The sequence below is a fragment of the Carcharodon carcharias genome, chromosome 6 (assembly GCF_017639515.1).
Source record: "Carcharodon carcharias isolate sCarCar2 chromosome 6, sCarCar2.pri, whole genome shotgun sequence".
NCBI lineage: Eukaryota > Metazoa > Chordata > Chondrichthyes > Lamniformes > Lamnidae > Carcharodon > Carcharodon carcharias.
Window position 1 is genome coordinate 148,487,932 of NC_054472.1, and position 21,730 is coordinate 148,509,661.

Genomic DNA, 21,730 nt, shown 5'->3' on the forward strand with positions numbered 1-21,730 from the left:
ATCCAAACTAAACTGATAGACTTTATGCCCATCTCTCTTTTTACATTGTATATGAATTTTGCTATTTTCAACTTATTCATTATCAGCAATCAAATGCTTATTCTGTTTATTTACAATTGTTTGTAGTATTCTAAATTTTGCTCTGTTCAGGATAATGCGGCATTGGAAGTAACCTGATCTCACCAGGGATCCAAGAGGCCACACGACACCAGAGCTACTTGGGGTCACAGATTTCCTAAGGGTTTACAGTGAAAACGACAGACGCAAGAATTCATAGCCTTTCCAAATTTAAATATTAAAACCGTAAAATTGCAAAGGTCCCCTCAATGGGAATGTAGTTGGGAGACGCCAAGGCCAGTGCACCTAATTCATGATCCTCCTGATTTGATGGCCAGAAGATATCCTTAAATTTAATTTAAACTAGGTTAGTGCCCTAGTATTTTTCAGTTGGAGTTCAGTCAGCGATACCCTTGAACTCAGTATCTGTAATTTAGAATATGAAGTCAGGTCATCTGATTTATATTGCAGTAGTCCATTATTTCTGCTAACCAACTTATGGACATTTTGCCAAACACTGCAGGGAAGGGTGACCATAATATGAGAGAATTTTATATGAATTTGAAAGCAATGAAACAAGGTCCATAAATCTAAACAAAGCAAACAATGGGTATGAGGGGTGAGTTGTCTAAGGTGACTGGAAAACTACATTAAAAATATATGATGTCAGACAAATGGTGAGAATTTAAAGAATTAATAGATAATTTGTAAAAAAAAAAATGTATTCAGCCAAATGAGTAGCTTAATTGTGGCTAACAAGCACACTTAAATGAAGTATTAGCTCAAAGGAAGAGGTTTATAATGTTGCCAAAAAGAGTAGCAAGCCTGAGGATTCAGAGGATTTGAGGGTTCAGCAAAGGAGGACCAAGAAATTGACAAGGAAAGACAAAATGAGAGTTGATTAGTAAAAGACACAAGACAGCTTGTAAACATTTCTGTAGGTATGCAAATAGGAAGAGATTAGTGAAAATAAATGTGGGACATTAAAGGCAGAGACAGGTGAAATAATGGGGAATAAGGAAATGATAGAGAAATTAAACAAACACTTGGGGTGGAATTTTCCACACTGGAAATTAAGTGCTGTGGCGGGTGGGAAAGTTGGCACGGTCCCTGCTGGGATTTGGGGCCAATTGCTACGCAGGTCATCCACTTTCACCTCATTACGTATGCACGAACAAGCAGCACGTCGTATCTCGTGGGTGGGCAGGTTGGGATTCATCCGCACTGCCGTTACCTCATCAGGTCGATTTTCCGGTGTCATATTTCCAGATGCCATATTTAAAGCGCCCCCATGCACACATTCATTTCCTGCAGCCCAGGATTTCTCATGGCAAGCACCAGAATGATCTCAAGAAAAACCAAGCCATCTGCCCTGAAGTTCAGCAACAAACACTGGCGACAATCCTCCAGGCAGTTGAGGACCAGCAAGAGGTCCTTTACCCCCATCATGGGAACTGGAAATCCACTAACCTTACCACCAAGATTTGGGAGGAGGTTGCCAGCGTGGTCAGTGCCCGAGGACCTCAGAAGGGGACCACTCTCCAATGCACGAAGAGGATGAATGATCTCATCTGCTCCACCAGGGTAAGTCAATCTTCTCTTCACTCTCAACTCACTCTCAGACGGCCATCAGGCATTCGCAGGGTTGCAGTGCACATGGATTTCACACACTACCAGCCCAAGGGACATCACTTGATTTTCTCACATACACTTTTACATCTTCATCTCTTGTCACACCCTGCACAAGTCACATTTTCAGCCCTTACTTGGTCCAGTCAGCACACACAGCAAGCAGGCATGTTTATCATCTGCTTTGGCATCTGTCCTGCTCACAGTCTGTCCACCTGTCTTTATGCATGACAAGATCGCCCACAAAAAGAGGGAGAGATCCCAGACTGGAGGGGAAATGGTGGATCAGGGCACTCACCCCCTTTGAAGAGCAGGCGGAAGAACTAGCTGGCGAGGACAGAAGGTGAGATCAGCCAGTGAGGCTCCATTCAGCAATCTTCACCCACCCTCTGAAACTGAGAGTGCTCTTCAACATAGGTGACTATCCAACCAATCGCGTATTATCTCTTCTCCCTATTACAGCCACCAGTAAGAAAAGGAAGAGGCACACTATCAGCCAGCCCATCAGTCTCAGAATATAGTGGTCAGCAGGCTGCCTCCACCTCTGCTGGGGATTTCAGGGATGCACCAAAACGTAGCGATAGGGTAAGAAAAATTAGTAAGTACTGAGAGCACAATGGTGGCATGGATGTTCACTCGCTGCATATACTTTGCACATCTGTAAATATGTATTTTTTCTGAAGTTCTCCTCTAGTGAATGGCTCTTCTTTCTGGTGCAGCGCTCTGAGGTCATACAAGTGTAACATATGCCCCCTTCCTCACTTATCTCCCATCGTGTCCCTCAGGTCTATGGTGTTTTGCCTTTCTGTGAGTTGCCTTTCTGCCCACCGCATGCAACATGAGCAAAGCTCTATTAACATGATGGTTGGGTAATGCGTTTCTTAGACTTGCATCAGAGGATCATATCATGTGGCCTCATGAGTATAGATTTTGCAGTTTTGTTTATTCCCCTGATGCTACTGCACAGAAGGCTGGTCTATATGGATTTTGTAGGTTTTAAAGGCAATCCGCATTGGGGTCATTCTAACTCAATGCATTTTTCAATGGCTTCCATGTAACATCTGTCAGGCTTGGGTGTGGGTTACATTTTAAGTAATAGTCGGGGACATCAGCCACTTATGGCAGCCTGTAGTGTGACGTCTTGACCCCATGTGCAGCTAGACACCACCCCTTCCCAATCCCACCTGCACGATGGGATGTGGTTGGCACTTGGTGACTCGTGAAATGTCTGCTAAACAGCCACGACTATGCGAGATTAGAGGCGTGTGTCCAGCCTCATGATGCCAGACTATTAAATGGGAGGATGCTGATTTCCACCTGAAGGTCTGGCTAACGTGGTTTGACAGAATCCCTGAGCCAGCTCTCATAAGGGCAATCAGCATGGTTATCTGACACAATGCCATCAGTGTCCCAGGCTTCCTGGTGTATTTCTGAAACTGATGGAATGAAAATGCGGAGGCGTCAAATGGGATCAGAGCAAAGCTCCAGTACATCTGAGGTGGGCTCTTTATTATCAACAAAGTTACTAAGTAAAGCTTCCATACAATGCTGAGGTTTACTGGGCCACCTCGCACCCAGATGGTAAGGCAATGCTGGACGTGGGAAGCTCCATATGAAGTCTGGGTCATGGTGCTTGTAAATGATCAGACAATGGTGCTGCTGAAGCTCTCTCTGTGCACGCAAAGGTGACCTTACTCACAGGCTCATATCCATGACTGGGAGTGAGAGGACAAAGCAGCCCACTTAATTGGCATCCCATCCACAAGCAGGCACACTCTCCACCACTGACGCACAGTGGCAGCAGTGTGTACCATCCACAAGATGACTGCAGGAACTCACCAAGACTCCTCCAAAAGCACCTTCCAAACCCACGACCCTACCATCTAGAAGGACAAGCACATGGGAACACCACCACCTGGAAGTTCCCCTCCAAGCCACTCACCATCCTGACTTGGAAATATACCACTGTTCCTTTACTGTTACTAGGTCAAAATCCTGGGACACCCTCCCTAACAGCACTGTGGGTGTACCTACATGATATGGACTGCAGGAGTTCAAGGCGGCAGCTCACCACCATCTTCTCAAGGGCAACTAGGGATGGGTATTAAATGCAGGCCTAGCCAGTGACGCCAAATATCCTATGAATGAATATAACGAAAGACTACATCCTAAAAGGACAATTTGGGGACTCAGTATAAGGATGAGGCCTGAACGTTATTCTAGCATGAGGAATAGCTTGTGGAGAGATGCCACAGTCAAGATTCAGATCAGTCCTCAGACATTCATGTGAGAACCAGTGATTGATGATTATCCCTCTTCAGGTACCTTGCAACACTCTAGCCATACTACCATTGAGGTTTGCAGTGCTGCTCCTACCTCTTGAAGGCTGCCATAGGCAGTGAAATATTGGTGCAATGCTTGAAAAGATTGCATCATGTCTAGTAGCTTCACAGTGAGCACTGGTGGAATTTTTATCCCATAACAAAACAGCCACCTTCTCCAGAGGCTGCTCACCTTTCAAGGATGAGACCATTGTCGTGCAAGATTTTGACTACTCATTCTGAGATTGAAGTCCTTCATTAAGATACTGAGAATAGCAAAGAAGGTATTAATGATGAGACTGCATGGAGACACAGGTGAAAGAGGCTTGTATGAGCTATTTGTCTTCATCATTCTGGAACCCTGTGGCTATAATAGTCACACGGGCACATCTGCCGCATCTGGCCCTTTTTATGGCCTCTTCCTGTGGGGCATCAACATCCTTGCCCTTATTGAGCTCATTCTTTTGACATTCTCCTCATCGGAAGAGACATGCAGCTGTTCCATCTCTCCATCTGGCAACTCATCCCCCATTGTGTACAGCGCAGCAAACCATGATGATGCGGGACACCCTCTGGGGAGAGTACTGGAGAGCACAGCCTGACCGGTCCAGATATCTGAAATGATATCTTCAGCATGTGAATGATCTACTCAATCAAGGAGCATGTTACAGAATGAACTGCATTGTACCTCTCCTCTGAAGCACTTTGTGGCCGCCGAATGGGCATCTTTAGCCATGTCATTTTGGGGTAGCCTTTATCACCGATGAGTCAACCCTGAATGTGTTTAGGGCCTTCCAAGATCTGTGGCACTTGCGAGTGAGTCAAGATGTAAGAGTCGCATAAGCTCCCAGGGTACCTCACACAGATCTGCATAATCTATTTTTGGTGATCACAGATCAGTTGCACGTTTAGAGAGTGGAAGCCTTTTCTATTGATGAATCTTTGTGCCTGTCAGGAGTTCTTAATGCCACATGTGTGCAGTTGATGGCACCCTGCGCCTGTGGGAAGCCGTAGATTGCTGCAAATCCCACTGTTTTAGCAGCCTGGGAGAACTTCATCCAGGGAGAACTGGACATTATCCAATTGGCCGGCAGCTCCATCAGTCCCAGCAACACCAACAGCACATTGGTGGCCACCGCCAGGGCTGCAGGAGCAAGGGGAAGAAGCCCCATGGATCCCTGGGGCAGCTAAGTTGGGGTCTTGGGCAGGGAGGGTTTGGGTAGATCAGGGAGAGGGGCGGTTTTAAGGCTGCAGGTGGGTAGGAAGGAAATGGAGGAATTCCACCTTGGCGGGGGCAACTCCAAGGTGCCTCTGAAGAGCAAACCCCAACCCCTTCCTTCCCACCCTTTTAAAAGAATCAGCTGCCTGCTTCTGCCTGACTGCCGACACCAAATGTTTAATGATAACAAGCCTAATTAATCCTTGATTACTTATTTCAATATGGTGGGTGGGATGCTGATTTTGGCATCCGCCCACCCCCCCTATTATGGGGTGAGCGGGAAGGTGGTGGGGCTGGCACCTGCCCTATTTTACCTGACCGTCCCCCCCCCACCACCACCATCCAAAACACACAGCGCAGGAACATAAAATACAGCTCGTAATGTGGGTTCTCTTCAACAGAAGATCACGAGAGAAAATTTATCTCATGGATAGGCCAAAGAAGACGCTTTGGAGTGTTTTTAATTTTGATAATGAAGGCGATTAGTAAAGGAAATAGTTCATCATGACAATTAGTCGCATGTTCTCACTATGGTAAGGGCACAAATTAAAAATGAGGAAGCTGACCGTGACTAAAGTCAAGCAAGGTCAAACTGTTGTGGGAGAGCTATGAAATAAATCATTTAGGGGAGCCATTGAAATGATTGGTGTAAATAGTTTCAAGATGCACATTGATGGCTTAATTGATAATACCCTCTTTCAATTTCATCCTCAGGATGTGGACACCATTGGCAAGGCTGGCATTTATGGCCCATTCCTAATACAATTGAGTGGCTCACCGGGTCACTTCAGAGGACATCTAAGAATCAACAATGTTGGTATGGATTGGAGTCACGTAAAAACCAGATTGGGTAAGGCTGGCAGATTTCCTTGCTTAAAGTACATAAATGAAACATTTTTTTAAACTATAATAACCTTCATGGTGTCTTTTTATTTCCAGATTTATTTTTACTAACTGAATTCAAATTCTCAAACTGCCATGATTTGAACTCAAATTCTCTGGGCTATTATCCAGGCCCTTGGAATGCTAGCATGGTGCACATAACCACTACAATACCTGGAGCAACCATCACAGCTTGCTCACACTGGCCATCTCTGACACCTGCATAAGGTATTCCAAAGTGGAATATTGAGAATATTTATTGACCATAAAAAATAGGAGGTGAAATAAGCCATTAGAACCAGCTCGGTCAGTCAATAAGATCATGACTGATCTTCTACCTCAACTTCTTCCTGCAATATCCCCATACCCCTTAATTCCCTTAGTGCCCAACACTCTGTCAACTCCTCTCTTGAATATAAGGAGGGGGGAAATCAGCAACCCTTGTTCAGGATCAGACTTAGCTGTGATGTGTTCCATGGTTAAATAGCCTAGCGATACTATCAGTGCCTGACCAGATATTATAACAGAGGTCATATCGCAACACCTTCAGGAAAGCAGGGAGAACAGTATTAGGGGACAAGGGAAACAGAATCTTACCTGTTGCAAGACAGAAAATCTAGAGGATCTTCAGTAGAATGTTCCATGGCAGTTTCCACTTCCGTGGCTATTGGTCTGCTCTTCAGATTTTTCTGTTTTCCTCTGTTCTTTGAGTAAAACCCGAGGAAAGACTCTACTGAAGTTTCATCAGAGCCAGAGCTAAGGAAATCCATAAACTGGTCATAGATTCCCTGCCATCGATCTTTAGCTGGGGTTATGTGGCTGCCCAGCTGCCTAGAATGAAAATGAATTTCTACATGAAATAGCCTCCTAAATTTGCTACTAATAGAAAAGCAAAATACTGTGGATGCTGGAAATTTGAAAGAAAATAGAAAAGGCTGGGAAAGGTCAAGTCAGGCGGCATCTGAGGAGGGAGAAACAGAGATAATGGCTGGAGCAGAGATAATGGCCAGAATCTTCCCCTTCTGTTCTGTTGTCTAAGTTCAGTGGTGGGCGTGAGTATGAGTGATCTCTGTTGGGCAGGCAGGATGGCTGACCACGTATGATATTGCGCTGTTATCTCATTACATATGTATCCCCAAGAAGCTCACTGATTCTTATGGTGGGGGAAAGTAGGAAGTTGCTGTCCCCGCCTTTACCTCAGGGAGTCGAAGGTCCAGGCGCCATATTTAAAAAGCGCCTGGACAGTGTGCACTACCCCTTCCACCTTTGCCTAGCCACTGCTCCACTCTTCCCCGCTAACTCATCCTCCCTTCCTTGGTCATCCTCCACGCAACTTGCACTGCCACCACCTGGTCTCAATAATAGGCTGCCATTTACAGATCTCTCCACAGAGGACAATGCAGTGGCAATTCACCATTAATCGTGGAAGAAGTAACCTGCCTTTAAAGTCCTGAAATTGCTGAAGTTCATCCCACTGTCAGGAAACTGATTTTTGGCCTCCCACCAAGCTTCCCAGTAGATTACACCCAACGTTTCAGGTCTGATGACAGGTCATTGACCTGAAGCGTTAACTCTGTTTGTCTCCCCACAGATGCTGCCTGATCTGAGTATTTCACAGAATCACACAGTGCAGAAGAGGCCCTTCAGCCCATCAAGTCTGCACCGACACGTGAGAAACACCTGATGTACCTACCTACCTAATCCCATTTACCAGCGCTTGGCCCGTAGCCTTGAATGTTATGATGTGCCAAGTGCTCAATCAGGTACATTTTAAAGGATGTGAGGCAACCTGCCTCCACCACCCTCCAAGGCAGTGAATTCCAGACCATCACCACTCTCTGGGTAAAAAAGTTTTTCCTCACATCCCCCCTAAACCGCCTGCCCCTCACCTTGAACTTTTGTCCCCTTGTGACTGACCCTTCAACTACGGGGAACAGCTGCTCCCTATCCACCCTGTTCATGCCCCTCATAATCTTGTACACCTCGATTTCCAGCACTTCCTGATTTTTATATTAAATCTGCTTCTAGTTTGTATGTTGGCCTCGAAATTCCATTGTTATTTGGCCCATCTCCCACCATCAGTCCAGCAGGAAACCAGCAGAATTCCCAATGAAACAGCATAAAACATCTGTGCCATTGCAGAAGGAATGCTGCACTGTCGGTGATGTCATCTTTTGGATAAGATATTAAACCGAGGCCCTGCTTACCCATGGGCATAAAAGACCATGGTAAAGCCATTGGAAGAGGTGCATTGGCCAATATCTATCCATCAATCAACATTATGAAAACGATTATCTGGTTATCGTCACATTGCTGCATTCAAATTGGCTGCCGCATCTCCCAATAGAATAAGAGTCACTACACTTCAAAAGCGCTTTTTGGCTATAAAGCACTTTGGGACATTATGAAGTTTTGAAAAGTCTATATAAATGCATGTTCACTTTCTTTCTAGTATTGTTATTTACTCCACTTCCAAGAATTCCACACGTCTGCTCGAATGATGGCAGGAGACTGGTAGAACATCCGCAGCATTTCAGGACCACTTTCGACCAAGTGATCACTAATCAGCTGTGATTTCCTGAAAAGCATTATAAAAAATGCTATGGGTGTCCTATCAGAGACCCATGAGCCACATGCAGCTCCCAGACTCTGAAAATTCCAGTTATATATCATGGGCAACAAAGTCCATTTGGGCTTATATGACTTGATCACTGACTTGTCCCGTTTAAGCTTTGTGGACCTGGAAGCTTGGAAAGTCAATAGTTAGCACTGTTGTCACTTGGTAGATAAGTTGTAAATCAGAACTGTTAGTTTGATTATTTGAGATACATATAAATGAAGAAGCACATGGATCAAAATTTTACATGTGGCCCACAAAGTCATGTGGACCCAAGGCTTTGTGGCAAGACCGTGACTGACAGATTTTTGCTGAGCAAGGATATCCAGGATATAGGGAGTAACAGAGAGCAAAATAGACTTAAGCTTCAGAGCAACCAAAATCAAACTTAATGGCAAAACAGGCTTGTGGGCTGAGTGGCCTACTCATACTCTTACTTTCCAATAGGGTGATGGGGACAAGGAGTGAGGTGAGCACTCACTGTCTGTGATCAGGCATGGAATGGTAAGAAAGTTACTGAGAATTCCCAGCACCTGCACAACCTGTACCAGCAAGAATCAGCATCTTCAGGAGCAATGGAGAGGATCTGTTTTACAACAGGATTGATACACCTTTCACTTACATAGAAAATGAATGCATAGAATTATATAACACAGAAGATGACCATTCTGCCCATTGTACTTGTGCCGGCTCTTTGAAGTCTGGATACTGACCAGTCTACCTCTGGAAACATTTTCCTTCTATTTATTTTATCAAATCCTTTCATGATTTTGAACATCTTTATCATTTCTCCTTTAACCTTCACTGCTCGAAGGAGAAAAGCCTCTAATCTCTCCATGTAACAGAAATCCTTCATTCCTGGTGCCTTTCTACTAAATTTCTTCTGTACTCACCTAGATTTTGAAATCTTTGCTGCAGTGTGGTGCATAGAATCGGCCACAATACTTGAGCTGAGGTCTAACCAATTTTTTACAAAGGTTTAGCGTATCTTCATTACTTTTGCACTCTGCCTTTATTTATGAAGCAATGGATCCCATATGCCTTTCAAACAGTCTTCTCAACTTGACCTACCACCTTCAAAGACTCAAGTATGTACAACTCTCAGGTCTCTGCACTGCTATAAAGTTGTGTCATTTGATTTATATTGCTTCTTGCTCTTCTTTCCAATATGATTCACTTCACACTTCTCTGTATTAAATATCTGCCATGTGTCAGTCCATTTCACCAATCTGTCAATGCCCTCCTGTCCCTGTCTTGCTCGCTGTTCACTACATTTCCAAATTTCGTGCTTTATCTGCATACTTTAAAATTATGCTCTTTATGTCAAAGTCCCAGTTTTTATTTGTAGATTTTTTAATATAAAAATATATAAAATATATAAAAATATGCAGCAAAAAAGAGTCATCCCAAAAACTTAGCATAACATTGTATAGTTTCCTCCCGTTTGAAAAATAACCACACTCTTCCTTTTAGGCAATTACATATTCCTGCAGCCATGCCCTTTAATGCCATGGACTTCAAAAGTGCCAACAAGTCTATTATGTCGTATTTTATCAATTGGCTTGTGAAATTCCAATGCACAACAACTGCATTGCTGTCATTAACCCTTTCTGTTACTTCATCAAAGAATTCAATTTTTAACAAATCTGTGCTGATTTCTATTTATTAGCCTATTTGCTTTCTCAATTGCTAATTAAGTTTCTCCCAGATTATTGTCTTTAAAAGATTCCCCACTACCAATGCGTGGCTGACTGGCCTGTAGTTGCCAGGTTTATCTACCTCCCATTTTGTGTGAACAGGGGTGCACCATATGCAATCCTCCAGTCCTCTAACACCACTACATATCTAAGGAGGATTGGAAGGCTGTGGCCAGACCCTCTGAAATTTCCACCCTTACGTCCTTGATTACCAGAGGATACATCCCATCTGGACCACGTGACATTTCTACTTTGATCACTTTCAACCTTTTATGTACTTCCTCTTCATCTATTCTTTCCTATCTAATTTCTTTGCTACCTCCATTGCTGTGACATTGGCCACATCATTTTCTTCAGTGAAGACAGATGCGGAGTATTCATTTAAAACCTCAGCCTTCACAAGATGACTTCCATTTTGGTTCCCTATTTGGCCTTGCTCTTCTATCGATTTCCCTTTTGCGATTTGTGTTTATAAAGGAAGCTTGGATTCCCTTTTATATTACATGCTAATTGTCTCATATTTAGCCACCTATTCGCTTTTTCAGTTCTCCACTGTACTTTCTATATTCTGTGTGCTTCTCCACTGAATTATGAGCCTGACATTTATCATAAATCTTTTTCTGTTTCATTTTAATCTTTTTATTTAGTCATCCAGGAAGTTCTAGCTTTTAATTTCCTTCCTTTCCTCCTTATGGAAATGTTTCTAGTCTGTAGCCAAAATATCCTCTGTTTGAGGGCCTCCTATACTTCATTTACTTTATCTGCCAATCTTTGATTCCAATCCACTTGGGCCAGATACTTTTCCAATCCATTGAAAAGAACTCTCCCTGAGTTGAGTACTTTTGCATTGATTTTTCCTTGTCCTTTTCCATGGCCACAAGAAACCTAATGATATTGTAGATATTAAACTTGTTTCAATGTAAGGGAATTTCATGATGTTGATTTTGCTACTTACAAGCTATGGAAATTTGTCATTGCATGATCAGTTCAGACAATTCACACTCACATTTTGCTGGTGATCAAAGGGTTTAACTGTTCACTGGGTTTGCAGAATGTTCCATTGGCCTTCAAGCCACTTCCCCATTTGCTGCTGAACAATCCCTCTATGATATATCCATTACTAAAGGTGAGCTTTCCCTGGAATATAATAATTGCAGATTAGTGCGTTTACTTACAGTCCTAGATTTTTTTTCACACTTTGATACAACTAAGTGCATTGCTAGGCCATTTCAAGAGGCAGAAGAGCGTTAACCACAGTGCTGTGGGTCTGGAGTCACAGGTAGGCCAGACTGGGTAAAGATTGCAATTTTCTTTGCCTGAAGGACATTAATGAACCAGATGGGTTTTTATGACAATCCAGTTCACAGTCACCATTACTGAGACAATCTTTTTTATTCCAGATTTATTAATTAATTGAATTTAAATTCCATCAGCTGCCATCATGAGATTTGAACTCATGACTCCAGATCATAGTCAAGCCCTCTGGATTACTAGTTCTGTAACATAACCACTACTATTTCTCATTGACTTAGGGCTTCTTCCAATCTCCGTTCATAACTTCAGAAACCAGCTCCCAGAGAAATGTAAAAGCCGTTTCCACTGGTTTTGTTATCTCCCGAGGGGTTTTCACTGAGCTGTATGAGTTATGCCAGGAAAAAGTATTGAAGACTTGTGCTCCAGAATTTGCCAAGTCCCTAGCCAGGCTGTTCCAGTACAACACTGGCATCTACCCAGCAATGTGGGAAAATTACCCAGCTATGTACCATACACAAAAAGCAGGACAAATCCATCCTGGCCAATTACTGCCCCATCAGTCTATTCTCAATCATCAGTAAAGTAATGTAACATACGAACAGGGAGCAGGAGTAGGCCATTCAGACCCTCCAGCCTGCTCTGGCATTTAATAAGATTGTGGCTGATCTGATTGTAACCTCAAATCTGCACCACCACCCCCCCCCCACCCCATCACCCCCTTACTTACCATCTGTCCACCTTTGCCTTAAAAATATTCAAAGACTCTGCTTCCACCACCTTTTCAGGAAGAGAATTCCAAAGACTCAGGACCCTCTGAGAGAAAACATTTCATCTCATCTCTATCTTAAAAGGGTGACCCCTTATTTAAAGAGTGATACCCAGTTCTAGATCCTCCCACAAGAGGAAACATCCTCTCCACACCCACCCTGTTCAGTGCCCTCAGGATCTTATATATTTCAATCAAGTTGCTTCTTACCCTTCTAAAACTACAGTGGATACAAGCCTAGCCTGTCCAACCTTTCCTCATAAGACAACCTGCCCATTCCAGGTATTAGTCTGGTAAATCTTCTCTGAATTGTTTCCAATGCATTTACATCTTTCCTTAATAAAGGTGACCAATACTGTACACAGTACTCCAAATGTGATCTCACTAGTGCTCTGTATAACTGAAGCATAACCTCCCTACTTTTGTAACCAATTCCATTCACAATAAACAATAACATTCTATTAGCTTTCCTAATTACTTGCTTGACCTGCACACTAGCCTGCATCTCAGAGCTCTGTAATCTCTCACCATTTAGATAATATGCTTCTCTTTTATTCTTCCTGCCAAAATGGACAATTTCACATTTTCCCGCATTATACTCCATTTGTCAGATCTTTGCCCACTCACTTAACCTATCTATTCTTTTTGTAGCCTCCTTATGTCCTCTTCGCTGCTTACTTTCCTACCTATCTTTGAGTCATCAGCAAGCTTGGCAACCACCTCATCCACCCTTCATCCAAGTCATTTATATAAACTGTAAACAGTTGAGGTCCCAGCACTGATCCTGTGACACACCACTTATTACATCTTGCCAACCTGAAAAAGATCCATTTATGCCTATTCTCTGCTTCCTGTTAGCCAGTCAATCTTTTATCCATGCCAATATGTTACCTCCATACCATGCACTTTTATTTTCCTCAATAACGTTTGAAGTGGCACTTTTTCAAATGCCTTTTGGAAGGCCAAGATCAGTACATCCACTGATTTCCCTTTATCCACAGCATGTTACTCCCTCAAAGAACTCCAATAAATTGATTAAACATGATTTTCTTTTCACAAAACCATGTTGACTCTGCCTGATTACCTTGAACTTATCCAAGTGCCCTGCTATAGCTTCTTTAATAATAGCTTCTAACATTTTCCTTATGACAGATGTTAAGCTAACTGGCCTGTAGTTTCCCGCTTTCTGTCTCCCTTCCTTTTTGAATAATGAAGTTACATTTGCTATCTTCCAATCTAATGGGACTTTCTCCAAATCTGGAGAGTCTCGTAAAATTAAAACCATTCCATCAACTATCTCACTAGCCACTTCTTTTATGACCCTAGGATGAAGTCCATCAGGACCTGGGCTCTTGTCAGCTTGCAGCTCCAGCAATTTACTCAGTACCACTTCTCTGGTGATTGTAATTTTTCTGAGTTCCTCCCACCCTTCCATTTCCTGATTATAGCTGCTTCTGGGATGTTACTTGTCTTCTCTATAGTGAAAACTGATGCAAAATACCTGTTCAATTCATCTGCCATCTCCTTGTTTTCCATTATCAGTTCTCCAGACTCACTTCCTATAGGACCAACTTTGTTAACTTGTTTCTTTTTTAAATATTTATAGAAACTCTTACTATCTGTTTTTATGTTTTTAGTTAGCTTTCTTTTGTAGTCTAATTCTTCCCTCCTTATTAATCTTGTGATCACCCTTTGCTGAGCCTTACATTCTGTCTGATCTTTTGGCCTTCCACAATTATATACTTTTTCTTTAAGTTTGATACTATCTTTAGCCTTTCTAGTTAACCACAGATGGACTTTTTCTTACTCATTGGAATGTATCAATCCTATTTATTCTGAAATATCCCCTTAAATATTTGCAAATGCATCACTATTGACCTATCCCTTAACCTAATTTGCTAATTAACTTTAGCCAGCTCTGCTTTCATGCCCTCATAATTGCCCTTATTTAAGTTTAGAAACATAGTCTTGTACCCACTCCTCTCTCCCTCAAACTGAATGTAAAATTCCAGCATATTATGGTCGCTGCTACCTAGGGACACCTTCACTATGTGATCAATAGTTAATCGTATCTCGTTGCACAATATGATGTCTAGTATAGCCTGCTCTCTGGTTGGCTCCAGAACATGCTGTTCTAGGAAACTATCCTGGAAATATTCTATGAACTCCTCACCTAGGCTACCTTTTCCCACCTGACTTTTCCACTCTATTAAAATCTCCCATGAGGAGTCACAAATGGTGCTGAACATTGTGCAGTCATCAGCAAACAGGCCTTTCTGACAAGCTCCCTTTATGCCCAATTCTACCATGTGGTTACTATTAGGCAGCCTGTACATAACTCCCACAAGTGATTTCTTGCCTTTACCATTTCTTATCTCAACCCAAACCATTTCCACAAGGGGTAATCAACAGTGCTATCAAGAGGCACTTGCTTAGCAATAACCTGCTCACAGATGTTCAGTTTGGGTTCCGCCAGGGCCACTCAGCTCCTGACCTCATTACAGACTTGATTTAAACATGGACAAAATAGCTGAAGTCCAGCGGTGAGGTAAGAGTGACTACCCTTGACGTCAAGACCATATTTGACCAAGTATGTCATCAAGGAGCCCTAGCAAAACTGGAGTCAATGGGAATAAGGGTGAAAACTCTCCACTGGTTGGAGTCATACCTAGCACAAGGGAAGATGGTTGTGGTTGTTGGACGTCAATCACTTCAGTTCCAGCACACCACTGCAGGAGTTCCTCAGGGTAGTGTCCTAGGCCCAACCATCTTCAGCTACTTCATCAATGATCTTGCTTCCATCATAAGGTCAGAGTGGAGATGTTTGCTGATGATCGCACAATGCTCAGCACCATTTGTGACTCCTCAGATACTGAAGCGGTCTGTGTCCAAATGCAGCAAGACCTAGACAATATCCAGTATCCAGACTTGGGCTGACAAGTGGCAAATAACATTCATGCCATACAAGTGTCAGGTAATGACCATCTCCAACAAGAGAGAATATAACCATCGTCCATTGACATTCAATGGCATTACCATGGCTGAATTCCCCATTATCAACATCCTGGGGCTTACCATTGACCAGAAACTGAACTGGACTAGCCATATAAATACTGTGGCTAAAAGAACAGGTCAGAGGCCAGGAATCCTGCGACAATTAACTCATCTCCTGACTCCCCAAAGCCTGTCCACAATCTACAAGGCATAAGTCAGGAGTGTGATGGAATATTCTCCACTTGCCTGGATGAGTGCAGCTCCAACAACACTCAAGAAGCTTGACACCATGCAGAACAAAGCAGCCCACTTGATTAGCACCCCATCCACAAATATTCACTCTCTCCACCACCGACGCACAGTAGCAGCAGTGTGTACTGTGTACAAGATGCACTGCAGAAATTCACCAAGACTCCTTAGACAGCACCATCCAAACCCATGACCACTGCCATCTAGAAGGAGAAGGGCAGCAGATACATAGGAACACCACCACCTGCAAGGTCCCTCCAAGCCATTCACCATCCTGAGTTGGAAATATATCACCTTTGCTTCACAACAGCTGGGTCAAAATCCAGGAACTCCCTCTCTAACAGCATTGTGGGTGTACCTGCATTACATGGACTGCAGGAGTTCAAGAAGGAAGCTCAGCACCACCTTCTCAAGGGCAACTAGGTTTGGGCAATAAATGCTGGCCTAGCCAGCGAAGCCCACATCCCTTGAATAAATAATTTTAAAAATTGTGACAAGCCCTATGGAATAGAGGGTCAATAATGGATAAAGAGCAATGGCACAAGAAATTTTGGAACAAGGACAGTGCATTCACCATAACTAAATCTATTTCATCCACAAACCAACATGATATCGCTCAAGAACATTTCACTCTGTCCTACCCAGAAACTCGCCAGCCACTCATCTCTGAACCTTCATTACAACTTGAGCTGTGTATTCAAGTGCACCCAAAGTGTTTAAAGCTGGTGCTCAGAAGCAATCTGGAGGTAAAACAATGATCAAAATGATACAAATGAATGGCAGGCTCTTCAGCAGCTGGAAAGAGAAAAGAGAAGTTATCGTCTGGAGTAGAAAGAGCTTCTTTCTTCAGAGCCCTCTTTCCAGATGCTGGCCATCCTGCCAAGTATTTACAGCTTTTCTCACCCTCATGTAACATTATGAAGTTAGGCTCCTTTAGCATTGTCAAAGCTGAGGCTGACACTCCCAAACTACCTTCCAACCAACCATTAAAGAAGCTATATCGGGGCACTTAGAATAATTCAAGGCAATCAGGCAGAATCAACATGGTTTTGTGAAAGGGAAATCATGTTTAAACAATTGATTGGAATTCTTCGAAGGAGTGACGTGTGGATAAAGAGTGGTGGAATCATCCCAGATCTGCACTAAGGAAGAGTAAAACAAAGTTTTACCAGCAAGCCGCGATGGTGGGTTTTCACGCCTTATCATCCCAAACCCGCCACATTGGGCAGGATTTTCAGCTCGGTGTGTGGATGCACACCCAACACACACAAGCTTGAAATAGCACACGATGACGCTGGGTAAGCGTCCCAACGTCATCGTGCACTCGCACGATATTTCAGTTTGCGGGCGCACGCGGGAGTTAGCAACAATTAAGAGGGTTGTTAAGTCCATTAACCAATTAATTAAAATGACATTTTCCCTGCCCGTTTCCCTTACAGTTGGCAGGTGGGCAAATAGGCCAGGCAGCTTTTGCAATTTTGCAAAAGCTCATCCATGGCTGGGATGAGGATTCAAACACTGATTAAAAAAACAATGACATTTTTTAAAACTCATTTTTAATATGTCCTTGTTCATGTCACAGAGTTACATGAGGGGACATGGTTTAATTTTGAAATCTTTATTTTTAATGTTAAAAATCTTCAGCTCCCTGAGGCAGCTCTGTACCTTCAGGGAGCTTTCACTGAGCGCATTCGCGCGTGTGCGCACGCTTCAGCTCTCGTGCTCCTCTCGACCCCGCACAGACAGCACTGAGGTTATCAGCATATGTTTCACGCTGGCTGGCTGTTAATTGGCCAACCAGCGTGAAATCGCAGTCGGGGCCCGATCACGGCAGTGGACCACTGTGCAGCCGTTCCCAGGCCTCCCCGCTGCGCCTGCACGACGAGCTAAAAATTCTGCCCATTATTTATGCATTTCCAGGAAACATGCCATGGCTGCAGGAGGGGCAGCAACATTACCACTACGGCTTGGGGTAGGCGATGGCAGTGGTGATCAATGCCAATGTTGCACAAAAGAGGTTGGCCGTTCGGTGCAGATAGAGGATGAATAATCTCATCCGTACAGCAAGGGTAAGGCAACCATCTCATCACTCTAAACTCACACGCTCAAGCCCATCACACACTCACTGGCATCTCACTCACTGCCAGCTCAAGGGACATCACCACCCGTTCTCAAACACACACCCTCACATGTCCATCTGGCCTCATCTCCTCTGGGCACTGCCTCCTCAGTCCTCACATCTTGAGGCTACTTGCACAGATCAACACGTGCCCCCACACACACCCTGGGATATCGTACTTCCCCAGTACAGCTCTTGTCCTGCAACCTCTTCCCTTGCCTGAGGCCAGTTCTCCCCCTTTACCAAGCAAGCCCTAGCCCTGTAGCCATTGAAAAGCCACCCACATATGACTGATCTGGTAGGTATAGACCCGCCATGAGCGCCCTGATAGTGATGTGGCACTGTCTGTGAAGCCTGGCGCTGATAATTGTGAGTGCTGACCGAAGCAAGGTAGGCAAACAAACCTTGAAGTCCCGAGCGAAGTGCAGTCCACTAAGTGCCCATCACTTATGTGCTGTTGTGAAACAAGTCAGCATGTTTTCCTGCCAACATGGACGGTTGATCCAGCGGGGAGATGATTCCAGTAGGCAGGCCTAATAATGATATGCTGATGTATTACAATGAGATTCCAAATGTCCAATGGCGGGGGGGAACGTCACCCGCCTTCAGCGGGCTGAGCAGACAATCATGAATTGGTTTCACGCCATCGTGAATCCGATCGTGCCATATTGTCTGCTCATGCCACCAAACATGCCCAAGCCGGCAGGCACGGAAAATCCCAGCCAGGGAAATCAGTGGATATACTGTATTAGATTTCCAGAAGACATGTGATATGGTGCCACATCAAAGGTTATTGTGGAAAATAAAAGCTCATGGTGCGGGGGTAACATATTGGCATGGATATAGCATTGACTATCTAAACAGGAAGCAGAGAGTGGGCATAAATGGGTCTTTTTCGGGTTGACAAGATGTAACAAGTGATATGCCACAGGAATCAGTGTTGAGGCCTCAACCTTTTACAATTTATATAATGATTTGGATGAAGGGACCAAGGTATGGTTGCTAAATTTGCTGATGAAACAAAGATAGGGCGAAAAGGAAGTTGTGAAGAGGACATAAGGAGCCTACAAAGGGACATAGGTTAAGTGAGTGGGCAAAGGTCTGGCAAATGGAGTATAATTTGGGAAAATGTAAAATTGTCCATTTTGGCAGGAAGAATTAAAAAAAGCATATTATCTAAATGGCAAGAGATTGCAAAGCCCTGAGATGCAGAGGGATCTGGGTGTCCTAGTGCATGAATCACAAAAGCATGCAGGTACAGCAAATAATTGGAAAAGCTAATAGAACGTGAGGGAATTTAATATAAAAGTAGAGAACTTATGCTTCAGTTGTACAAGACACTGGTGAGACCACATCTGAAGTAATGTGTACAGCATTGGTCTCCTTTAAGGAAGAGTATAAATGCATTAGAAGCATTTCACAGAAGGTTTACTAGACCAATGCTAGGATGGGCAGGTTGTCTTCTGAGGAAAGGCTGGACAGGCTAGGCTTCTTTCCACTGGAGTTTAGAAGAATAACAGGTGACTTGATTGAAACATATAAGATCCTGAGGGATCTTGACAGGGCAGGTGCGGAGAGGATGTTTCCTCTTGGAAGGAGAATCTAGAACTAGGGGTCACTGTTTAAAATTAAAGGGTCACCCATTTAGAACAAAGTTGAGGAGAATTTTTTTCTCTCAGAGGGTAGTGAGTCTTTGGAACTCTTCCTCAAAAGGCACTGGAAGCAGAGTCTTTGAATATCTTTAAGGCAGAGGTAGGTAGATTCTTGATAAACAAAGGGTGAAAGGTTATTGGGAATAGGCGGGAGGTTACAATCAGATCAGCCATGATCTTATTAAATGGCGGAGCAGGCTCGAGTGACCAAGTGGCCTAGTCCTGCTCCTAATTCATATGTTCATATATGTAACAATGGCTCTCTGCCTTCTTATTCAATTTTCTCTCTTTGCCTTTCATCTCCCAATTCATATCAATGTGTGAGCCCTAACCTCTATTAACTTACTCAAGTGGTTATTCTACAACAGTGATTCTGTTCTGACAATACACTGTGACTGTGAATTCCATCTCAACTGCATGTTATCGTTTCCTCAAACTGTGCTCAAACAATGTTTTTATTTGTTCTTCAATGTTAGTCACACAAAGCAGCATTAATTGATCATTTCAAAGAGGGCATTATAAGTCAACCATATAGCAGAATCACACATGGGTCAGGTCAGAAAGGAGTGGCAGGTTTTCTTCTCTGAAAGACATTGCCGCATCAGTTGGGTTTTTCTGAAAATTCAAAAGGTTGGTGGCCATTTCTGGTGCCAACCCACAAATAACTAGATTTATTGAATTTAATTTCTCAACTTGACATTTTGAGATTTAAGTGGACAATGTTTGGGTTCTCAGTTTAGGACCATATCTACCAAGCTACCATACCTACTTCCAAAAGTCTCACTTGATAGCCCACCTGGACAATATTTCAGCCTCCTTGCCCAGGAAGGTTGAAGCCATTTATTATTTCCCTATTGCCATTCCAGCTTGTTTACTAACTCAATATGTACCAGGTACTGATATGACCCATTTGTCTCAGTGCCATACAATGCATTTATTCACAAAGCCACAGCTATTTTCACTTATAACACTGGAGATAATAGAATAAACTACACTTCTCCCTTCAAATAAATAATCCATTGGGCCTACTGTTAGTACTGATCAATATTTCGGGTAGTTTTGGCAAGTGATGAGAAAGCTCCAGTTAATTAAAAAGGACCCAGCTGTGAAAATTACCAATTTAGCATAAAACACAGAAATTTTAGTATTGCTAACACTAGAGATAAGACAATGGACTTTTTGGTTCTTCATTCTTTCTAACTTTCTCCAAATCAGTGGCTATCTTTCTCTTCCCCACTCTCCCCCATAATTCATTGGCTACCTATTTTCTTCTGCCACAAATGTGACTACTTTTCTCTCTCCCCCACACCCAAATTAGTGGCTAGCTTTCTTCAGTTTGGGAGCTAAATATAGAGGCATGATGAGGCTGATTGCTGTATTTAGACATTAAGTCATTCATTCTGCTCAAATGGGAGATTGTATTGAGGTCAGAAAGATGTTGCAATCTTTGTGCCTGCGCTATTGCAAAATACAATTACTAAAATCTCTAACAGACTTATAGCAGTGTTACAATGATGACTTATTTCACCATTTCCTACTCAAATTCTTCAGTTATTGGATAAGTCACCTCCATCAATCTTCCCACCCCCTACAATCCACAAGTTTTTAAAATGCAAGTTTGATGTGACTTAATTATTGCTTCCTCATTTCATACCTTTCTCAATGTCGGTGGTCACCATCTCTATGGAGCACAGACTTTGTAGTAGGCTTGCACAAAAAATACAAATGCTGGGCATAGAACTTCATGATCAGATGAAGAGGGTCACTCAATCATCCATTACTTATTACACAAGTTGCCAGCATCTGCACTGAAAACCAGCCTCATCCCAACTCAAATGCTGAGCCAAAGGGATTCCAGCCTATTACTCACTCCTGGCTGGCACCCCCACTTTGAATCATCCATAAACTTGTGCTCATCCAAAGCTCTGCTGCCAGCATCTTGGCCATTATCTAGTCCCTTACATTCATTCACCTGTCAGAATGTTTCTGATTCCACAGCAGGCTTCCCAGTGGCTCTGAAGGCTCCAAGGAGGCTTGCTTTTAGTTTTAGGGCTTCTAAAACTCACACCATCACACCAAAGTGGGGTGCGGAACAAAATACAATTTTACTATGGTCCTCACTGTGGGGTTAGGGTTAGATCTTGGAAGGGGTGCATGTTTTTCCCTCAAAAATGTCACAGGCTCAGGAAGGCAGAGGAAAATTGCTTTTCCTGTAAAAAAAAAACTATGTTCAGCACTTTGTGAACCAATTCCTGCCTCCACCGGGAGACAGAA

The 21,730-nt window shown here is 43.3% G+C and overlaps 1 protein-coding gene across 3 annotated transcripts in view; it reads right to left on the reverse strand.

Annotated features, from left to right (window-relative positions):
- Positions 1-21,730, reverse strand: part of LOC121279421 (ALS2 C-terminal-like protein) — a 148,466-nt gene that overhangs the window by 19,105 nt on the left and 107,631 nt on the right. For all 3 annotated transcript variants that reach the window (XM_041190655.1, XM_041190653.1, XM_041190654.1), the window contains exons 17-18: positions 11,429-11,559; positions 6,706-6,939 (exon numbers count right to left, since the gene is read on the reverse strand). In XM_041190655.1, coding sequence (XP_041046589.1) covers positions 6,706-6,939; positions 11,429-11,559 — 365 coding nt within the window. The remainder of the gene's footprint in view (positions 1-6,705; positions 6,940-11,428; positions 11,560-21,730) is intronic.